The following is a 17,704-nucleotide window of genomic DNA, read 5'->3' as shown; positions in this document are numbered from 1 at the left end:
CTGATTGGTCTTGTCTGTGTCCTCTCCTTGCTGCAGGAAGGAGCTGTAGTCCGACAACATATGGAGGGCCACAACTTGCCCATCCTAGGTCTACAGTGATTAGCAGCAGCTCTCTTGAGGTCTCCTGGCATTTCCTTTTAACTAAAAATGCTGGGAATTGAAGCTGGGAACTGTTGCATGCAACGCATATACTCTGCTACTGAGCTATGAAAGTGCGTTGCCACTCTCAACTCATTCATCCTTCTTACACCACTGAATGAGAGATTAGGCAGAGAGATAGTGACTTGCTCACAGCCACCCAGCAAGTTTCGTTTGAGTGGAATTTGCCTCCCTGCTGTTTCAGACTATATGTGATTATTCCTCAGGAGCTCCTGTGTCTCTAGTTGTTATATGGCTATGGTTTTCAAATGTTCTACCTTCAGGTAACCTTTTCAGCAACAACAAAAATTTATTGCTTATAGCCATAGGCCATTGCAAACAACACAAAAGTTTAAAAACCCTGAAATAGAGACAGACAAAATGAGTAATAGGGTTTCCCAGTTCTCATTTAACATAAAAACCATAACTAAAATATATCCTTCATAAAACCTTCCAGTAATTACTTTAACTTAACTTGCTCATATTAGAGAATCACTTTTGTAATCCATTGACACTTTCTTCACAATACTTGCCTGAATTTTCTTAGCTGCTGTTGCAAATTATGAAATGTGATAGGGTATACACATCTGACAAGCAAGTATGCCACTATATCATTTGTTAACCACCCAGTACATTGAGACACGTAAGCTTTTCTACATTGGCTCATCAACCGAGGAGGCTTTGCAAGTCTGCTGTGGAATACCCCCCAGTGAGTTGTAGAGAATTGAGAGGCATATTCTAGGGCACGGACTCTGCTCATACAAGGCACTGGCTAGACCTTTTAAATCTCATTGTTTCTCAGCTTGAATGGAGAATGTATCCTAGGACACATCCAGCACTCTCTGGAGAGTGTTTCCTGGAACACAGTTTGGAAACCACAGTTATATTAGAAAAAGAAAAGAAAAGAAGAAGAAAGAAGAAGTAACCATGATAAATGCTCTGTGTGGTTTTTTTTTTTTTTTGTGCAACCTTGGCCTTAGCCAGCAAACTGAACAAGAGGCCATTTGTTCAAATGGAATGAACAACTTTAAGAGACAAAATGCATTACCGCGTTTCCTAATGGTCTTTGATGATGCATCATTATGCTGCCATTTGACCTTTCAGGGAACTGACCTTGCAGAAGGGTGATATCGTCTACATCCACAAGGAAGTGGACAGAAACTGGCTGGAAGGAGAACACCATGGCAGGGTGGGCATTTTCCCTGCCAACTATGTAGAGGTAAGCATGCCTTGCTCTTCTGCTACACTGCAAAATTGTATATGCTTTCATTCCGTTTGTGAGGAGGTAGCAGAAATTTTTGGATCAAGGTTTAAGAACATGAGACTTCCACCTGCTTATAGCTAAGAGCAGGATTAGTAGCAAGGACCTCAGCTTCTTCAGCAGATACGGTGTTTGGATTGTAGATATGTGATCTGTTTTAATATTTCTGTTTCTTGTAGGCTTTGGAGGTAGCAACGAGTTTTGTAGTTATTTCTGAGCAGAAAGGTTGCTAGAGCTGCTAACATGAGCTACATTATTGCAGGGGTTTATCACTGCCAGTGTATATGGTGGTTTAGAGACGTAAGCAACTGAGAGATTGCTGCCCCAAGGAGCTCCCAGAAAAAAATTACACAGTAGGAGCAGGGGGAAGAAGACAAGGTTAACAAGGGAGTGATTGGAAGTAAATGCTGTCATGCACTTAGGAACATAGGAAGCTGCCTTATACTGCGTCAGACCCTTGGTCCATCTAGCCCAATATTGCTGACACTGACTGGCAGCAGCTCTGCAGGGTTTCAGGCCCTATTCTTTCCTAGCCCTTCCTGGAGATGCAGGGGATTGAACCGGGGACTTTCTGCATGCGAAGCAAGCACGCTGTCAATGAGTAGGCACTGTTTTAGCTGGGGATGAGGACGAAGAGGTTAAGCCGACCGAAGAGGAGGGTTCTGAGCTGAAGTTTGAAGGAAGAGAGAGAAGTGGCACCATGTACACGTTCTGTGGAGATGCAAAAAAGAAAAGCAACAGGCAGCACATTTCAAAACAACTTTTTCATATGGGACACAGAAAATCGGTGGGATTTAACTGTCATGTGAACCTTTGAAGGTTGCTGTTAGTTGTTGTTGTTGTTCAGTCGTGTCCGACTCTTCGTGACCCCATGGACCATAGCACGCCAGGCCTTCCTGTCCTGTGCTCTCTCCCGGAGCGTGCTCAAGTCCATATTCATTGCATCGGTGATGCTATCTAGCCATCTCATCCTCTGCCGTCCCCTTCTCCTTTTGCCTTCAGTCTTTCCCAGCATCAGGGTCTTTTCCAGAGAGTTTTCTCTTCGCATTAGGTGGCCAAAATATTTGAGCTTCAGCTTCAGTATCTGTCCTTCCAATGAGCAGTCAGGGTTGATTTCCTTGAGGATTGACTGATTTGACCTCCTTGCAGTCCAGGGGACTCGTAAGAGTCTTCTCCAGCACCACAGTTCGAAAGCATCAATTCTTCGGCGCTCAGCCTTCCTTATAGTCCAGCTCTCACAGCCATACAGCTGGCAAAACAATTGTCATTATGACATTCAGGGAGGGGAGGGGAGGAGGCCTGAATCTCACATGGAGAACTAGAGTGTGGCACAGAACAGATTCCCTCACCCTGCCCTCTCGCCAGTGATGTGTGACTCAGTGACGGCTGAACCACAGGCAGTGTTGGGGCGGGGAAAGATCTTATTTCTGCCACAACTGTATCCAAGTTCAGCATTGCTTTATCTGCACTGCCTGCCCTGGAATCTATTCCGTGCTGTGATGTGATTCAGTGATGGAAGACTCAGAACGGGCTTTTTTATATCTATGACATTGGAGGGCCCATACTTAGTGGAAGAGGATATGCTTTCCATGCAGACAATCCCAGTTAAAAGGGTCTGGTAGCAGTAGTGAAGAAGGAAGAACTGGTACTGTACATGATAGTGATTCTCTGAGTTCCAGAGAAAGGGTCAATGGTCACCAAAACACTGCAAGGCACAGACTGCATTCAGATATCACAATAAATTATAGTGATGGGAATGAGCCCAGCCTCAGGTGCTTCTCTCCTTCCTCTCCTCCTCTGACACGGCCATGAAGAAGAGATTCAAAGTTTTGACTTCTGATTTCAATTAACCACAGTTTAGTGTTACGTCCGAACTGTAAACTGTGGTTAATCTTAACAACGGCTTGTTGAAACAAGCCAGCTACATAAACCACAGTTTGAAGTTGGCTTGTTTTGGAGAAAAAAAGCATAGTTCAAGGTTAACAACATTTTGCTGGGCTTGGATGACACAACAAGCTGCAGTTAATCAAAAGCACAAGCGAAAATTTCCAAACTCATCCTTATGGCCACATAGAGGGAGGAGGGGTGAGGGAAGCAGAGGGAGCAGTTAGGCTCTTCTCTACCCCGATAAAGCATGGGTGGGGAATGTGTGGCCCTCCAGATATTGTTGGACTGCAACTTCCATCAGCCCTAGCCAGCATCGCCAGAGATGAGAGATGATGGGAGTTGCAATCCAACAACATCTAGAGGGCCACACGTTCCCAAGCCCTGTGATAAATTATGGTTTATTGTATGTCTGAACACAGCCACTGAATCGGTTCCCCCAAGTGGAGCCTAAGAGTCCTGTGCCCCAGGCTAAGGCCATAACTGCTGCTGCTGCTTTTCCAAAATAGGTCCTGCCTCCGACAGAAATCCCCAAGCCCATCAAATCCCCCACCATCCAAGTCCTGGAGTACGGAGAGGCCGTGGCTCAGTACAACTTCAAAGGGGATCTGCCAGTGGAGCTGTCATTTCGAAAGGTACCAAAGCAAAATAAAACAATGAACTTGACTGACCAAAAAATTGGCAAAAAAATGAATTCCAGCTCAGAATGGGGCCAGTGACAAAGCACTTCAAAGTCTGCCCCCACTGCCTCATGGGCTCCCAGCCAGCTCATTCTTCTCCAACAGATGTTTCGTTGTCTGTCTCTGCTTCTCATAAACTGAGCTCCAAGACATCCAATGACATTTTAATGCCTTGGGCAGAAGATCCAAACGGCATCTGCTGTGGTGATAAATTTTTTTTAATAAACCAAATGATTTACTGCCCCTTTTAATGGAAACCCCAAATTTGCTGCCTGAGGCAGGCTGCCTCATACTTGCCTAATGGCAGAGCCAGCCTTGACTTGGCTGGTCACCCTCCACCCTGCTGTCGCTGCCTTCCCTGGAAAATACCACACCAATTACACTCAAAGTTCTGTACTAAAGATAAATTCGACAAATAACATTTTTTTCAGTTTTGCTTCCCTGTGCATAAGCTTTACATAGGAATTGCTGCTTAATTTGATAGTATTTTATAATGAGAAATATAGAAATGGCAGGAGAAGAGGTACAGGTAAGTGGTGTGTGTGTATTTATATTGGTTTATGGAAGAAAATTTGTGACTAGAAATGGGAGGGAGGGAGGGACAGGTAAGTTGCGCAGAATCAAGAAATTCTGCCCCTAGATATGGAATCATTTTGCAGAGACTGCCTGAACATTTTTAAATGTCTCACGATCAATAGGTACTAGAAATTTGTTATTTCTACAAAAGAAAAAGAAAATTGAAGACAAGGTCGGATACCGGTTTTACATAGGAGAAGACAATGTATGAATTGGTTGGTAATGGGAATCTCACAAATATTGAGACTCCTTTGTGAAATATTGTCTTCTAAATAGTCTGGGATTTGTTTTGCTTTGTGTGTTTTTTCCTGATATGCCTAATTTTTTATTTTCTGAGTTGGTTGCTGGTTCAGGTAATGATAAAGCCAGAGGTGGTGGTGTTTTTTTTAGTTGGGTTAAGTTGGTGGAGAACCAGAACTGAGGCCATGAACCTTGACCTAACTGAGCAGAACTGTGACAGCAGCAGCTTTGATCTGTTAGGCTGGTGGTGGAGAAAATTCAGTACTCAGTCTAGATGTTCTGTCCTGCCTCCTGGCAGATTATCAGCACTGTCCCATTTGGACTTCGCAACCTCAAAGCAATGCTATCTCAGCATTCTTTTAACACAGCACATCCCCAACACAGTCACAAGTAGTTTTATTTTCTAGGCAAAGGTAGGAGCCCTAAGGCGTTGGAATTATATGAGTCAAATCTGAGCTGTTTCACACTGAACAAGTTTCCTATGTGGAAGGTGCTTCTGACATAGTAGAAATCCTATATGTCACCTAGGTGTGGATTGTAAAGTGTGAAAGCCCATGTGAGTTTTGTTTATTTATTGCATATACATGCAGTGTATGCTTTCTTGGAAGCCACAGGCAATTGTGGCGTTCCAGCAAATGTGCACAGCAAAATACACACATGGGTGTGTGGCTGTCTGTGTATTCATAATAATCTACGTGGGTTTCTCTAAACTTTTTGCTGTTCTTGTTGCCTGTCGAAAGTGTTTTTTCTCCCAGCAACAACTTCTCTTGCAGAAAGCATCCTGGGGATAAGAGGTGTATCTTGGGTTTAAGAGCCAGTATGGTGTAATGGTTAGAGCATTGAAGTGGCATGGAGGAGACCAGGATTCAAAGGCCTGAAGCTCACTGAGTGACCATAGGGATGTACAGATTTTGTAAAGTCTGTTCCATCTGCATTTCTCAGATTGTCAGGTGCCTTTCATTCCTTTGTCCACTCATTGGCGGAATCAGATTTTTTCCCCATTTCTGAATTTACACAAATTTGCATTTGTGCCAATTCGTACTTGCGAAAATGTGCAAATCTCACAAAAAATGTGCAAATCCCACCAAAATGTGCATTTTCATGCTTTAGCCTGCGGGGGAAATGTGCATTTTCAGCCAGCGTTTTTTTTTATTTTACATATTTTTCTATGACTACGTTTGCGTAAAATTCTGGAAAGTAACAAATAAAACTCCCCATGTCCGCAGAATCTGTGACTCGGGAAAAACCAGTCTGTTATGGAATCTGCGTGTCGGATTCATACAGATCCAAACTTATTTGATTCCATGGCTGATTTCTTCGGCATCCCAAGATGACCTTGGGATAGTCTGCCTAACTTCCTCACAGGCTTGTTGTGTGGATAAAATAGGGTGAGTGGAACCATGCGTGGTGCCTTGAGCTCTTTTGTTTGGCGGTCATAGGAAGGACTAGCTGGGGGCACTGTTGCTAAACTTGGCAGGAGACTGAACCAGACAGACGAGTACAGCAGGACGACAGGTGGCCGGGCTGAAACTGTTTGCAGGTGTATCAGGATGGATCGCTGGGGCTGGGGCTGGGGGCGGGCTCCAACTTTACACTAATCTGTTCCCCAAGGGCAGGAAGTCTCTTGCTAGGCCTGCATTTCAGTCTCAGGGGCTCCTCTGCTCCTGGGATGTGCTAACTTTCCCGTCTCCCCTTCTCGCTAGGGCGAACGCATTTGCCTGGTCCGCAGAGTGGATGGAAATTGGTACGAAGGTCGCATCTCCGGCACCAACCGCCAGGGCATTTTCCCAGCCAACTATGTGCAGGTGGTGAAGGAGCCGAGAGTGAAGAACTCGGAGGAGTTTCCTACCTCTCCAGGCCTCCGAGCCCGTTCCAGCTCACCATCCCAGCCACATTCGCCCAGCCTGGGCAGCAGGTGGCAGTCTGAGACCTCACCTTCGAGCCTGCAAAGCTCCCTGACTGCAGACGTGCTCTCATCCTCCTCGAGCCACTCTGGATTCACTTTCCCGGTGTCCCCAAAGTTAGAACATGCCGAGGCTGCACCCCGCAGACCCCAGAGTACGCCGAGAACTGGCTCGTTCAGTCCTCAGAATCAGAGCCCAGTCAAAACAGCCAGCGGCAGCCTCCAGCCTGCCTCCTCCTTCCAGGTGCAGGAGCTTCCACGGCCTGCTGCCCCTGCCTTGGCTTCACAACCACGAGCTGTCGTCCCACTGCAGGTGAGCTGCTGTTGGCTCTTTTCTGTTCAAGCTTGTCTTTCCCCTGTTTCCCATTTACAGCACTGGGGACGTACCACATCCTAGCTATCCAGGGAACTTGGAGACCCATGGCTCCCTGGTAGGCTTACCTTACTCTGGCAGTGGCTGGGAGCCATTGTTATCCCCCCCATTTGCATCAGTGTAGCATCACTCTAGGCATTGTGGGAAATTAAAATGGGACCCTGCAGTTGGGAACCCGGGACGGGCATTTGCGCCGATGTGTTCTGCCAGGGCGCTGTGAAGATCTCAAAAGTGACTTGGCAGAAAGGGCAAGTTTGCATCCCTTTCAGTGGACATCGGAGTAAACATCTGCCCTAGAAAACCTAGTAGAACTTGAAAGGCAAAGATTCCAGTTCTGTATTTAAATGAATGATGCAAACTAGAGAGAGAGAAATACTTCACCTGTATAGCACGCTGTGAGGGTTCAGAATGCGTCATGTACATTATCTTTGTAATCCTTACAATAGCCATGCAAAGTTGGTTAAGTATTATCCCCATATTAGAGATGGGGGACAGAGGCCAAGGCTCAAAAGAGACACGACAGCAGCACCGGGTACGTTTGTTTAAACCGGGGTCAGCAACCTGCAGGTGTTGTCAGACCAAGCCAGTGTTTCAGTGGTCAGGGATGATGGGAACTGGAGTCCCAACAACATCTGGAGGGTCACAGGCTGCCCACCCCTGGTTTAAACCTTGGTCTGCTCCAAACATGTATAAATTGGGGTGGGGTCGGGATCTGATTTTTAGAGGAAATAGGAGGGAACCCTCTGCTTGCTGGCTGCTTGCCTCTCCATAGCGTGTCCCTCAGATGCTTTTTCCCCATATGGGTTCACTTCCTTTACTGGAACCCAGCTGGAAAAACAGTGAGGGGCTGCAGCTCAGTGGCAGAGCACCTGCTTTGCATGCAGGTTCAATCTCGGCATCTCCAGGTAGGGCCAGGAAAGAATCCTGCCTGAAACCCCAGAGAGCTACAGCTAGTCAGTGTTGACAAGGCTGGGCTGGATGGACCGGTGGTTTGACAGCTTTGCATGAGAAGAGGCTGTGGGGAGGTAAGCCTCAGGCAGAGGGAGGGTTTAGCACCCCCACCTGTGTGCCTCTTAAAATAGGGGCCTACCCCCTGCTTCAGACGTGATTGGAGCGGACCTGTGTTTCGAGTGACGAGCTGGCCACTGTCACATCTAGTTTCCGCCTGCAAAATAATGGCTTGTCGAACACCTCCCAGTCAAGGCAGAGGGAAGACTGGAACCCAGCCCTTCCGCTGTGCTGCGCTTGCTCTTAGAGGGGGATATATCGATGCACTCAGTCTGCATTAATTCCCTTGTACTCCAGCGGGTCTCTTATCTTCCTTCTGGAAACTTTGGAGCTCTGCGCTTGGAACTCGGATAACAGGGGAAGGGATATCAAGGTCTTTTTGAAGCAAACAAAACCAGTAGGGGCTGAGAGAAGACCTGCCTAATAGAAACATGCGTCTGGGGTCGAGGATGACGGTGGAGCACAGAGCTCCAAAGTTTTCACAAGGACAATAAGAGACCCATCAGAGTGCAACAGAATGAACGCAAACTGAGTGCACTGGCGTGTGATGAAATGTATGTATTTACTTATTTATTTATTTTATTACATTTACATCCCACTTTTCTTCCATCATGGAACTCAAGGTGGCTACATGTGGTTCCCAGGTAGTCTCCCCTCCAAGCACTGACCCGACCCAGACCTGCTTAGCTTCAGCAAGGTGGCTGCCTCATGTGCCTTCAGGCTACGCCCCGGGAAATGAAATGAATTCGCTTAAACTCTGGTCTGCCTCAATCACATATAAACGGTTGGGGAGCTATTTTTAAGAGCGAAAGAGGCAGGCGGGCAGGGGAGAGGGTTCTGCTGACTAAACCCTTTCCTCGCGTGCGGCATATGTACCTGCCTGCATTCTGTCCCTGTGGCGTAGCAGAGTCATTCCTTGTTACTTCATCGGGGGGGAAGAAGTTGTTAAGGAACTGGCTGTTTGAATTGCAGTTGTATATAATTTAAGCAATCGTTGTGCCCCATCTTCTCCCTGGAAGCAGCAGCTGGGGAGGCAAGGAGCCTAGGAGTATTTAGTCCTGTAGAAGGAGGGAGTCAAACAGGATGCGGGAGAAACCAGTGGCAAGCAGGTGCTCCCTGGCTAGCAATGCAGTGTGTATTTTTGACCTCTCTACTGTTGCCAAGATTCTTTTGTAAATATATATACAGTTCTGCGGTGTGTGTGTGTTTCGCTCGAGAAGCATCCTAAACTGTTTTGGGGCCTTCTGGCTGGTTTTGAGTCCAGCACAACTGTCCTCTGCAAGCCCTTCAGGTATTTTTCTTCCCAGCTGAGCTCCAATATTGGAAGTGAGCTTGGCTGGGAGGAAAGTGTTTGGGGAAAGAAGCTATGGGGAGTTAAGCGACAAATGCCGGCGTGGGATCAGCTCCCCTCACTAGAGTGCCACCTTCCGGCCCTGCTTTGCAGGCTGGGTTTGAGCAAATGAGTCTTCCCCCATCACACCAGGTTCGGCCTTCAGTGTTAAAGATCAGTCTGGGAGACGAGAACTGGGGTCTGTACAGTCTGACCAAGTTTCAGCCTCAGGTACCATTGTGAATCTGGGTGGGCCTCCAGAGGGCGTGGGGCATGTCTGCTCCAAGAGCGTCTGCCTTGACCTTTTCTGTGGCCCTCCCATTTCCCTGCCCCTGTAACATTTGTCCTCCGAAGTTCTGTGTAGCCCCAGCCTTGACTCCACCCAGCAACATTTTGGAATTCTATATGCACTTGGGTGGCGGTGACCGGTGCCAGGCAAATAGACGGCGCACCATAAGAGACGCAGGGTTAGTTGTAATTCATGATAACAAAGATTAAATATATGCAGAGCTACCGTGTTTATGTTGTTTGTTCATATTATTATTAGTATAACTTCTGCAGCGCTTTGTAGTGGACAAGATGATACATGATGGTTCTTAGCTTGTTTATTCAAGAGGAACAGGATTTGCATTTCTTGGGATCATGGGATTAGCAAGGAGATTTCCAGATTCCATCCTCCCCTCATATGCCCATATTTTATTTAAATTAATAGCACACCCTGTTCTAAGTGCTCAGGATATGGCACCGCACCGTCGCTCAGGGTTTCCTTGTTGGGCTCTGTGTCTGCTCCTGCCAGCTCCCCTGAGTTTCGAAACATCTTCGTTTCCTGCATCTCTGTCTGACTTCCTGGCTCAAGTGGTGCCCTGCGATCTCACCGTGGCTTTTCCCTTCCCTCTCCTTTGCCCACAGAGCTCAGCCCTTGAGACAGCTGCTCCTCGAGCTTCCCAAGTGCGCGGCACCGGGCACACCTCCGAAGCACCCCCGCCCGGCATCCAGTGGACCCCGTAAGTGAGGCTGAATTGGCCGTGGTGGGGAAGCACAGAAGCACAAAAGGGAAAGCTTTGCCCTGGTTGGCAGCTGGCCAGGCCATCCGTCCCTATGAAGTTGACCCATGGGGGAGGGTTGGCTGCAGACAGCCCCCCGGTGTGCCAGACTGGGACAGTGTCTGCATTGTTGCTTGGAACAAGGGCCTTTTTGAGCGGGGCCCACACAGCGTCGAAGGAAGCGGATGCTGCTGGCTGCTGTACCTGGGCCTCGACTGGCCTTTGCCAGGCGTTGCAAACTCCTATTTGAAAGGCAGAGACAATCCAGCATTTCCAAGCTGAAGTGCTGTCCTCCCCACTCCACCCCTAAGATGTTGGGGAAGGGGGGAGGATGAGATGGGGGAGGAGAGCATGTGCCTCTGCACATTCCTTTTCCATGTGCAAAGCACAGCTCAATCCCTCTCATCTGCACAGCTTGCAAAATGGAAGCATGGAACAAATGTTTGCGCTTCTTTTTTTTTCTTCTTTTCTTAATTCTTTGATTTGCTTTTGAGGGGCAGTGTTTGCTATTTGGGACACATTTTTTAGCAATGGAAACCTGGTTTATAAATTTTGCAGTTAAATAATTGCAAGAGATTGCAAGCCACTTTTTCCCAGGAGATCCTAAAGTGGTTATGCTATATTGTTTGAAGAATATAGTGCCATAATAATAATTAATAATGATATCTGCCCAATAACCAACATTCTCTGGTCGAATAACTAACAGATTAAAAGATCCAACAGTTAAAAATATAAAATACTATACCAATATTTAGAAGAACGCTGTACAGAACAAAACAACCAACAGCATAGGAACAGATAAAACAGCCATAAAAAATCTAGAACTAGGACTAGAACTAGAATCTGTCTTGGAGATAGTAATTAATTTATTGACAACAGCTAAGATACGTATAGCCAGTAACTGGGGGAGAAGGTAATGCTCCTTCTGTTTCAGAATGGTATTTAAAGATATGGCATATTGCAGTCATGTCTTAAGATTACTTTCTATTTGAGAAAACAAAGGAGAAGTTATACTGAGGGATTTATGAGAACATGGATTCTGTTTGTAGTATATTGTAATAACTTTCAGGAATGCTAATCTAGTTTTCTTTTCTCTTAGTTGGGAGTCGTGATTTTTTTCATACTGTGAAGACTTTTAGGAATTAAATATATTACAGCTTTATGATTTGTAATACATTATACTTTAAAAATGAATAAACCTTGCAATTAAATAAGCAAGGGAAGGGGCCACAGCTCAACAGTAGAGCACCAGCGTTGCATGCGGAAGGTGCCAGGTTCGATCCCCGGTGTTTCCAGGAAGGGCTAGGAAAGAACCTTGCCTGAAACCCTGGAGAGCCGCTGCTGATCCGTGTCGACAATACTGGGCTAGATGCACCAAGAGTCTGGCTCGTTATAAGGCAGCTACCTATGTTCTGAAGGTGGAAATGCGTTTACCGATGGCTTGTGTGCTGCAGGTACCAGGCTCTTTATCAGTACAGACCCCAGAATGAGGATGAACTGGAGCTTCATGAAGGGGACCGAGTGGATGTGATGCAGCAATGTGATGATGGCTGGTTTGTGGGTATGTCTGTGTTTGTGGAGAGCAGAGGGAGCTGGGACTACTGGGAGTCAATGTGATATTACTGTGGATGGGAAGGAGTGCAATCCTAGGACCAGAAAGTGGAGTAGATGTGTGCACTACTTCCTGGGGCTTCCCCCTAGAATTAAGGGAAAACCCTACTATGTTACAGGGTATCGGGCATGCCTGGACTTCAGGTACCAAATTGAAAGAAGCTGGTTGGGTTGCAGGAATGTGATACAGGTCAGGGGAGCTGCTCTATACCTGCATTTCTTAGTGCAAGCTCTATTTGCCTGGCCTTAGTCACCACGCAAATGCCCGTGTTCAACTGGAACCCATAAATTGCAATCAAATTATATTGAACTGAGGGTCCCTGAGTTTCCCTCTTTGCTCCCATGCTGAATATGGTTTGGCTGGGAAAGAGTTCCTGCCCTCCGGATCCTCCTTTGAGTAGCTGCAATATGGCAAGACGTTCTGGAGAGTCCTCCAAATCTTGCGGCTGGTGCTTAAGAGATAGAAGTGAGTTCGTAGGAGGAATTATGTTTGTAGGGGGAATTATTGGCTTCCTCGGAGCCCACTTTTTGTTTCAAGAGGTTTACTCAGGAGCCTCCAGGAAAAGGTTTCTGCTGCTCAATGAGCAACCTTGGGCCCCTCCCTCATCAGGCATCTCTTTTGTGCTTTTGTTTCTGCTCTAGGTGTCTCCAGAAGAACACAAAAATTTGGCACTTTCCCAGGGAATTACGTTGCCCCTGTGTGATTGCCCCTCAGCCAACCCCTTGTGTGCCAAGTGTAAACTGAGTCAGAATCTGCTCCTCTTGTATCCGGCTTCCTTGGAGAGATGCCCCCCCAGTCTGTAGAGAAGGAGTAGAAAGAGGAGGTGGCGTGAGACCGGGCTGTGTTCAGCAAGGTCTTGCCGTTTGTCTCCCGGAGTCCTCTGTTCCTTGGCCACTATCTTCTGGTTTTGTGTCTCAGCTTCCTTGCATTGGGATGGTTGCAGCCTTATTCCTTTTTTCCAGTATTTATGAAATATCACTCTTTTCAGGCTTTCCCATAACAAGTAAAAGGCTTGGCCTGATATCTGAGAGCAATGCAGATATCTCCTGGGCCCTTGCCTGCTGCCCCAACTCAGTTTCTGCTTCATGAACAAATCTGGAGTTTCTCCCTTTTGCCAGCTCTCAGAGCAGCAACAGAAGGTGGAGGTGGACCTGCAACCCGATGACTGTCCTGCATCAAACCTCCCCTCCAGAAAGTTCCAGCTTCCTTGAATGTACCAAGCCCTGCATCGAAGGCTGGAGACTCGGTGTGCAACCAACATCCCAGCACAGTGGATGAGCTGGCCAGGCCACCTGAGGACATGTACCCCTATCTGGGTTCCGTGGGAATTGCTGGACCCTGCTAATAGGAGGCTGTGTCATTAACTGTATGCAGTGGACTCTAGTATGCACATTTTAGTGCCTTGCCTAACCTCTCTTGGAGGCTGAACTTGGATCTAAATAGCCCCTCCACAGCTCATTTAGAACTTGGATCTAAATAACTTGCAGTCATTCCCCTTTCATATTGGACCCTGCAGGTGGATGCACTACGTGTGTGCGTGTGTAATACAAGCAAGCTGTGATCAGTTGCATACTTAGGGCTACTTTGCTGCTGAGGCACAGTGTGGGCATTCCTTCCCCCAAAGCAGGGGTGCAGAACCTCTTTCAGACCAGGCACTGGCGGAGGGGCATGGGGGGAGCTCTGGAGGGCTGGATTTGGCCCCTGGACCTGAGGTCCTACATCCCTGCCCCAAAGGGTCTGTACCTACTTGAGGAGCTCCCTGCTGTCTAGTCCAATGTTGAGCAACGGCTACAAAGGATTTAAAACGTTCCCGATCATTGGGGTGGTAGGAAGTAAGTAAAGAGGGAGGTCATTCCCCTTATGGGTACTTACTTCTATGCTAAGGGGCCCACGTGAAAAGTGCTGGAGGTTCCCTGTGGCTGTTTTTGCATAAGGTCATTGTCCACAGCTCCCCTCTGAAGGACTTCCATCCTGTTGTAGGAAATCCTGGCCTGTCTGTCTGCCGCCTCTGTACAGCCCTTCATCGCCTTGATCTTTCCATTCCTGCAGTCTCCTTTCACCTCCAGAGTCAAGGGTCAAGACCGAAGGGAGACCTCTTAGAGATAAAACTGTCCACCAGCCACAGCTAGAGTTGTTCTCAAACTGCTGGGGGTTTGCAGCCAGCGAGGTGGGGGCACAAAGGAAGGAAGAGAGTGGGAGCCTGTCCTGGTCCAGGAACACTGAGACATCTATGCCTTCTGCAGCCTCTCACATTGTCCTAGCAGCGCTGTCCTCCATACTGCAGTTAGACAGCTGTGTCTTGACACAGTCCCAGCTACGGGAGAGGAATTGTGCAGGTTGAGACCAGCCCTGTCAGAGCCGATCCTCTCCCCTGTGTAAACAACAGTAGCTGCCCTTTGTTTTTTTAAGATACAGCACAGCAGCCTTTTGCAGGTTCAGACTCGGCACCCTGCCTCAGTGGTTTTCAAACTTTCTACCTTCAGGGAACCCTTTCCTGTTGTCACACCCCCATGCATCTGCCACAGAACCCAGCGCATGGCAAAGGACTCTCCCAGTTCACACAGAGCACCAGCCGGGCTTACTCAAGCTCCCTGCACAAATGGAGAGTGAATCCTGGACACACCCAATGCTTCCCATGAGTCTCTACACATTTGCAGGGTGAGATGGGTAGGGGCAGACACTGGGTAGAATCCAATGTAAGTCCTACTTGGAGTAGACCCATTGAAAAAAATGGGACTTAAGTTATGTTTATGAACTTGAGCACACTCCGGGAGAGAGCGGAGGATAGGAAGGCCTGGCGTGGTATGGTCCATGGGGTTACGAAGAGTCGGGCACGACTTAGCGACTGAACAACAACAACAAGTTATGCTTAACTGAAGTTCCATTCATTTCAATGGGCCTACTCTAAGCAGCACTTACGTTGGATTTTACCCAGTTTCCTTTTGGAAAGTTGGTTTGCCATTACTGATCTCATAAAGCTTGTGAGGAACCCCAGCCTTCCTCCAAGTTTGAAAACTACTGATCTAGCCCATTGGAGAAAGTCAGGCAGATTATGCCGAGCTGTGCAGCACCCTTCAGATCAGGCAACTTGTGCAAGGAGGGAGTTTGGTTTGTTAGCTCTGGAAAAGAGGGCTGTTTATGTTATTGCCTCTGTACACCTTGCTCTGCCAATAAAATCTCACTGAATTAAAGCTGCAATCCACAGTGTGGTGCTCAGCTTTCTCCCTCTGACCATGCAGACTGAAGAGACTACAAAGGCACATGAGACCCTGCCATGATGCAAAGAAGTGGCTGATTAGGAAGACATTTAAGCGTGGGAGGCAGATGCACCTATTCTACAATGCCCAAGCACCCTGGGAAATTCTCCACTGCCATTGTACAGCTCTGGTTCAGTGCAACGTAGCGCTAGAGCATATCAAAGAGAATTGTGCCTTGGGTTCATTCATGGTGGAGAATCATTTGGATTTCCTGGCTCAGGAACCAGCCTGAAGATGTCTCTTAATGTACCACTACTGGAGGAACAGGGAGATAGAGGGCTCCTGCACACTGAGCTTTTATCCTGCCATTGAGATTGCTTCTTCATGGAAGTTTGCGGGCTCTTTACATGAGGCGTCTCCTGCACTAAATGCCCTTTGTTCCATTTTTAAATAGATTGCAGATAATGAGTTATGAAATTGCCCCGTTGTGTTCAGCTTCAGTTTCCTCTGTGAAAAGAGTAAAAGTGGCAAGAAGAGGAGTGAGATCAGTGAAAGATATGGAAGACTCAGATACGGGGAGAAGGAGAGGGGAAAGGAAGCGGGTGAAAAAGGGAGTTGTGATCCTGCATTTAAAACAGAAGTAGGAAGCCCCGTTTTAATTGCAGGATCTTAGGCAGGTGTAGAGATGCCCACAAGGATGTTGGCGGCAGCCCTGACGGCAGGGACAACACCCAGTCTCTGCCCTTGAACTTTGAAAGTTACGAGCACCTTGGGAAAGGCTGCCTCAAGCTGCTGAGATCAAACTGCTGCTCTTATCTCCCAGGGTCACCAGCCCATGTGCTCTTTTGCATGGTCTGAAGGGCTGTTAAATAAGGAGTGTAGAAAAGCACTCCCCAACTGTACCATGAGATATAATAAGGTTAGAATTGAAGATTAGATCGGCATATTTATTGGGGGTTTTCATATTTTTAAAATGTGTGTGTGCGGAACACGCACAAAAAAACAAGTTGTGAAAGGAGTGGATGGAGCATTGGAAGTAGTAAAACTAGCAAAAAGAGCAAGGACTTGTCAGGGAGGGAAGAATCCCCATCTAGGTCTTTTCTAATCTCAGCTGCAATTGCCAACTTTTTTATTGGTTCTTTCCCTGTCTCTTTGAGATGTAGCAGCTAAGTATTTATTTAGCTGAAGCATTCCTCCTCATTTTATCTCTCTCGTAGGAAAAAGGTTAACATGCTACATACCAGACTGCTGTTAAGGACACAGGAACAGGGCTGGCAAAACTGAAGTTGGCAACCCTGGCCTCCGAGGGGCTCAAAACACTTCCTTCGCCTTTAAAATATGCATGCTTTTTTTGTTGCAGTTTTGAAGACTAGAACCTTGTTCATCACAGATCTTGCCACCCCCTGCCCTGGTCCAAAACAAAATGAGATCCTTGTTTTTCCAGTAGTGGAGTGTACATAGAGATTAGCATGGAAGTAGCTTGGGCAACACACCTGGGCTTGGCTGCATTTCTCTGTGAGCTGTGTCTCAGCCTTAAGTCTCTTTAGGGTTTTAGTGATGTTTATTGACCGACCTCAAGACTCAGATGGAATTAGGCTTCAGCACAAAACAAAAGGCCTCTCTCCAGCTGCAGACATAAACCCATGCTGCAGACAAGCCTTCAGCTCCCACCCCCCTTTCAAACGCCTATACACAGAGGAAGAGCTGTGATTTTTCTAGGGCATCGTTTAGGAAAGGCAGTTCCTCCCCCAATCTCTGGAGCACGCACACGTGCATTTCAGACCCCCATTTGATTACTTCTCAGAAGCATCTGTATCTGGCCAGCTCGCTGCTTCTTCACACTGTGTGACTTACTGTTATAAGCCAGGGGTTTTGAACCTCTTTCAGCCTGCGGGCCAAATTCCATTTTGGAGAAGCTCTCCAAGGCTGCATTCCAGTGGTGGGCGGGCCGAAGGCCAAAAGGGCAGGACCAGCATATTCTAGCTTAAAGCTCTTACAAGCCTTGGGAGGCATTTCGATCTCTTAGAATGGGGAAAAAATGCACAAAAGCCGGGAAACTACCAAATGTTTGACTGGCAGTTGGGAGAAAGGAGTGTGGCCATTGGGGAACCCTGAAGAGAGGTTGGGACCCCAAGTTGGCTAGATTTGGTTTCCCACCCCTGTTATAAACAATGAAAGGGCCAAAGGCACGAAGTCTTGAGTTTGAAAAGAAAATGGGATGCTCATTGCTCAGGGGTGTATCTAGGGAATTTTTCTTGGTGGGGCCCAAGAAATTCTGTTGGAGCGGGTTGTTTTGGGACAAAATGTCCTCATGTACTGAAGTGGGTAGAGTCATGGGTGGTGTCTAGGGGGCTGTCATTCCCAAGGCCACCCACAGTTAATGTATATGGCCCAGGCTGTTCCCCTGGCTACACAGCAGGATGTTTTTAAAGGAAATGTTTTAAATGTATGTGGTTTTA

The 17,704-nt window shown here is 47.3% G+C and overlaps 1 protein-coding gene across 3 annotated transcripts in view; it reads left to right on the top strand.

Moving 5' to 3' along the window:
* SORBS3 (sorbin and SH3 domain containing 3) overlaps positions 1–15,251 on the top strand; it is a 96,219-nt gene extending 80,968 nt beyond the window's left edge. For 2 of the 3 annotated variants that reach the window (XM_084804020.1, XM_084804018.1), the window contains exons 16-21: positions 1,243–1,357; positions 3,793–3,918; positions 6,483–6,995; positions 10,303–10,397; positions 11,891–11,997; positions 12,690–15,251. In XM_084804020.1, coding sequence (XP_084660146.1) covers positions 1,243–1,357; positions 3,793–3,918; positions 6,483–6,995; positions 10,303–10,397; positions 11,891–11,997; positions 12,690–12,751 — 1,018 coding nt within the window. In that variant the 3' untranslated portion in view covers positions 12,752–15,251. The remainder of the gene's footprint in view (positions 1–1,242; positions 1,358–3,792; positions 3,919–6,482; positions 6,996–10,302; positions 10,398–11,890; positions 11,998–12,689) is intronic. The other variant, XM_084804021.1, reaches the window with a different exon arrangement.
* Positions 15,252–17,704: the final 2,453 nt, after the last annotated feature.

The sequence above is a fragment of the Heloderma suspectum genome, chromosome 6 (assembly GCF_057233095.1).
Source record: "Heloderma suspectum isolate Gila_16-S chromosome 6, 16-S_ref, whole genome shotgun sequence".
Taxonomy (NCBI): Eukaryota; Metazoa; Chordata; class Lepidosauria; order Squamata; family Helodermatidae; genus Heloderma; species Heloderma suspectum.
This window is presented reverse-complemented; position numbering and strand designations above follow the sequence as displayed.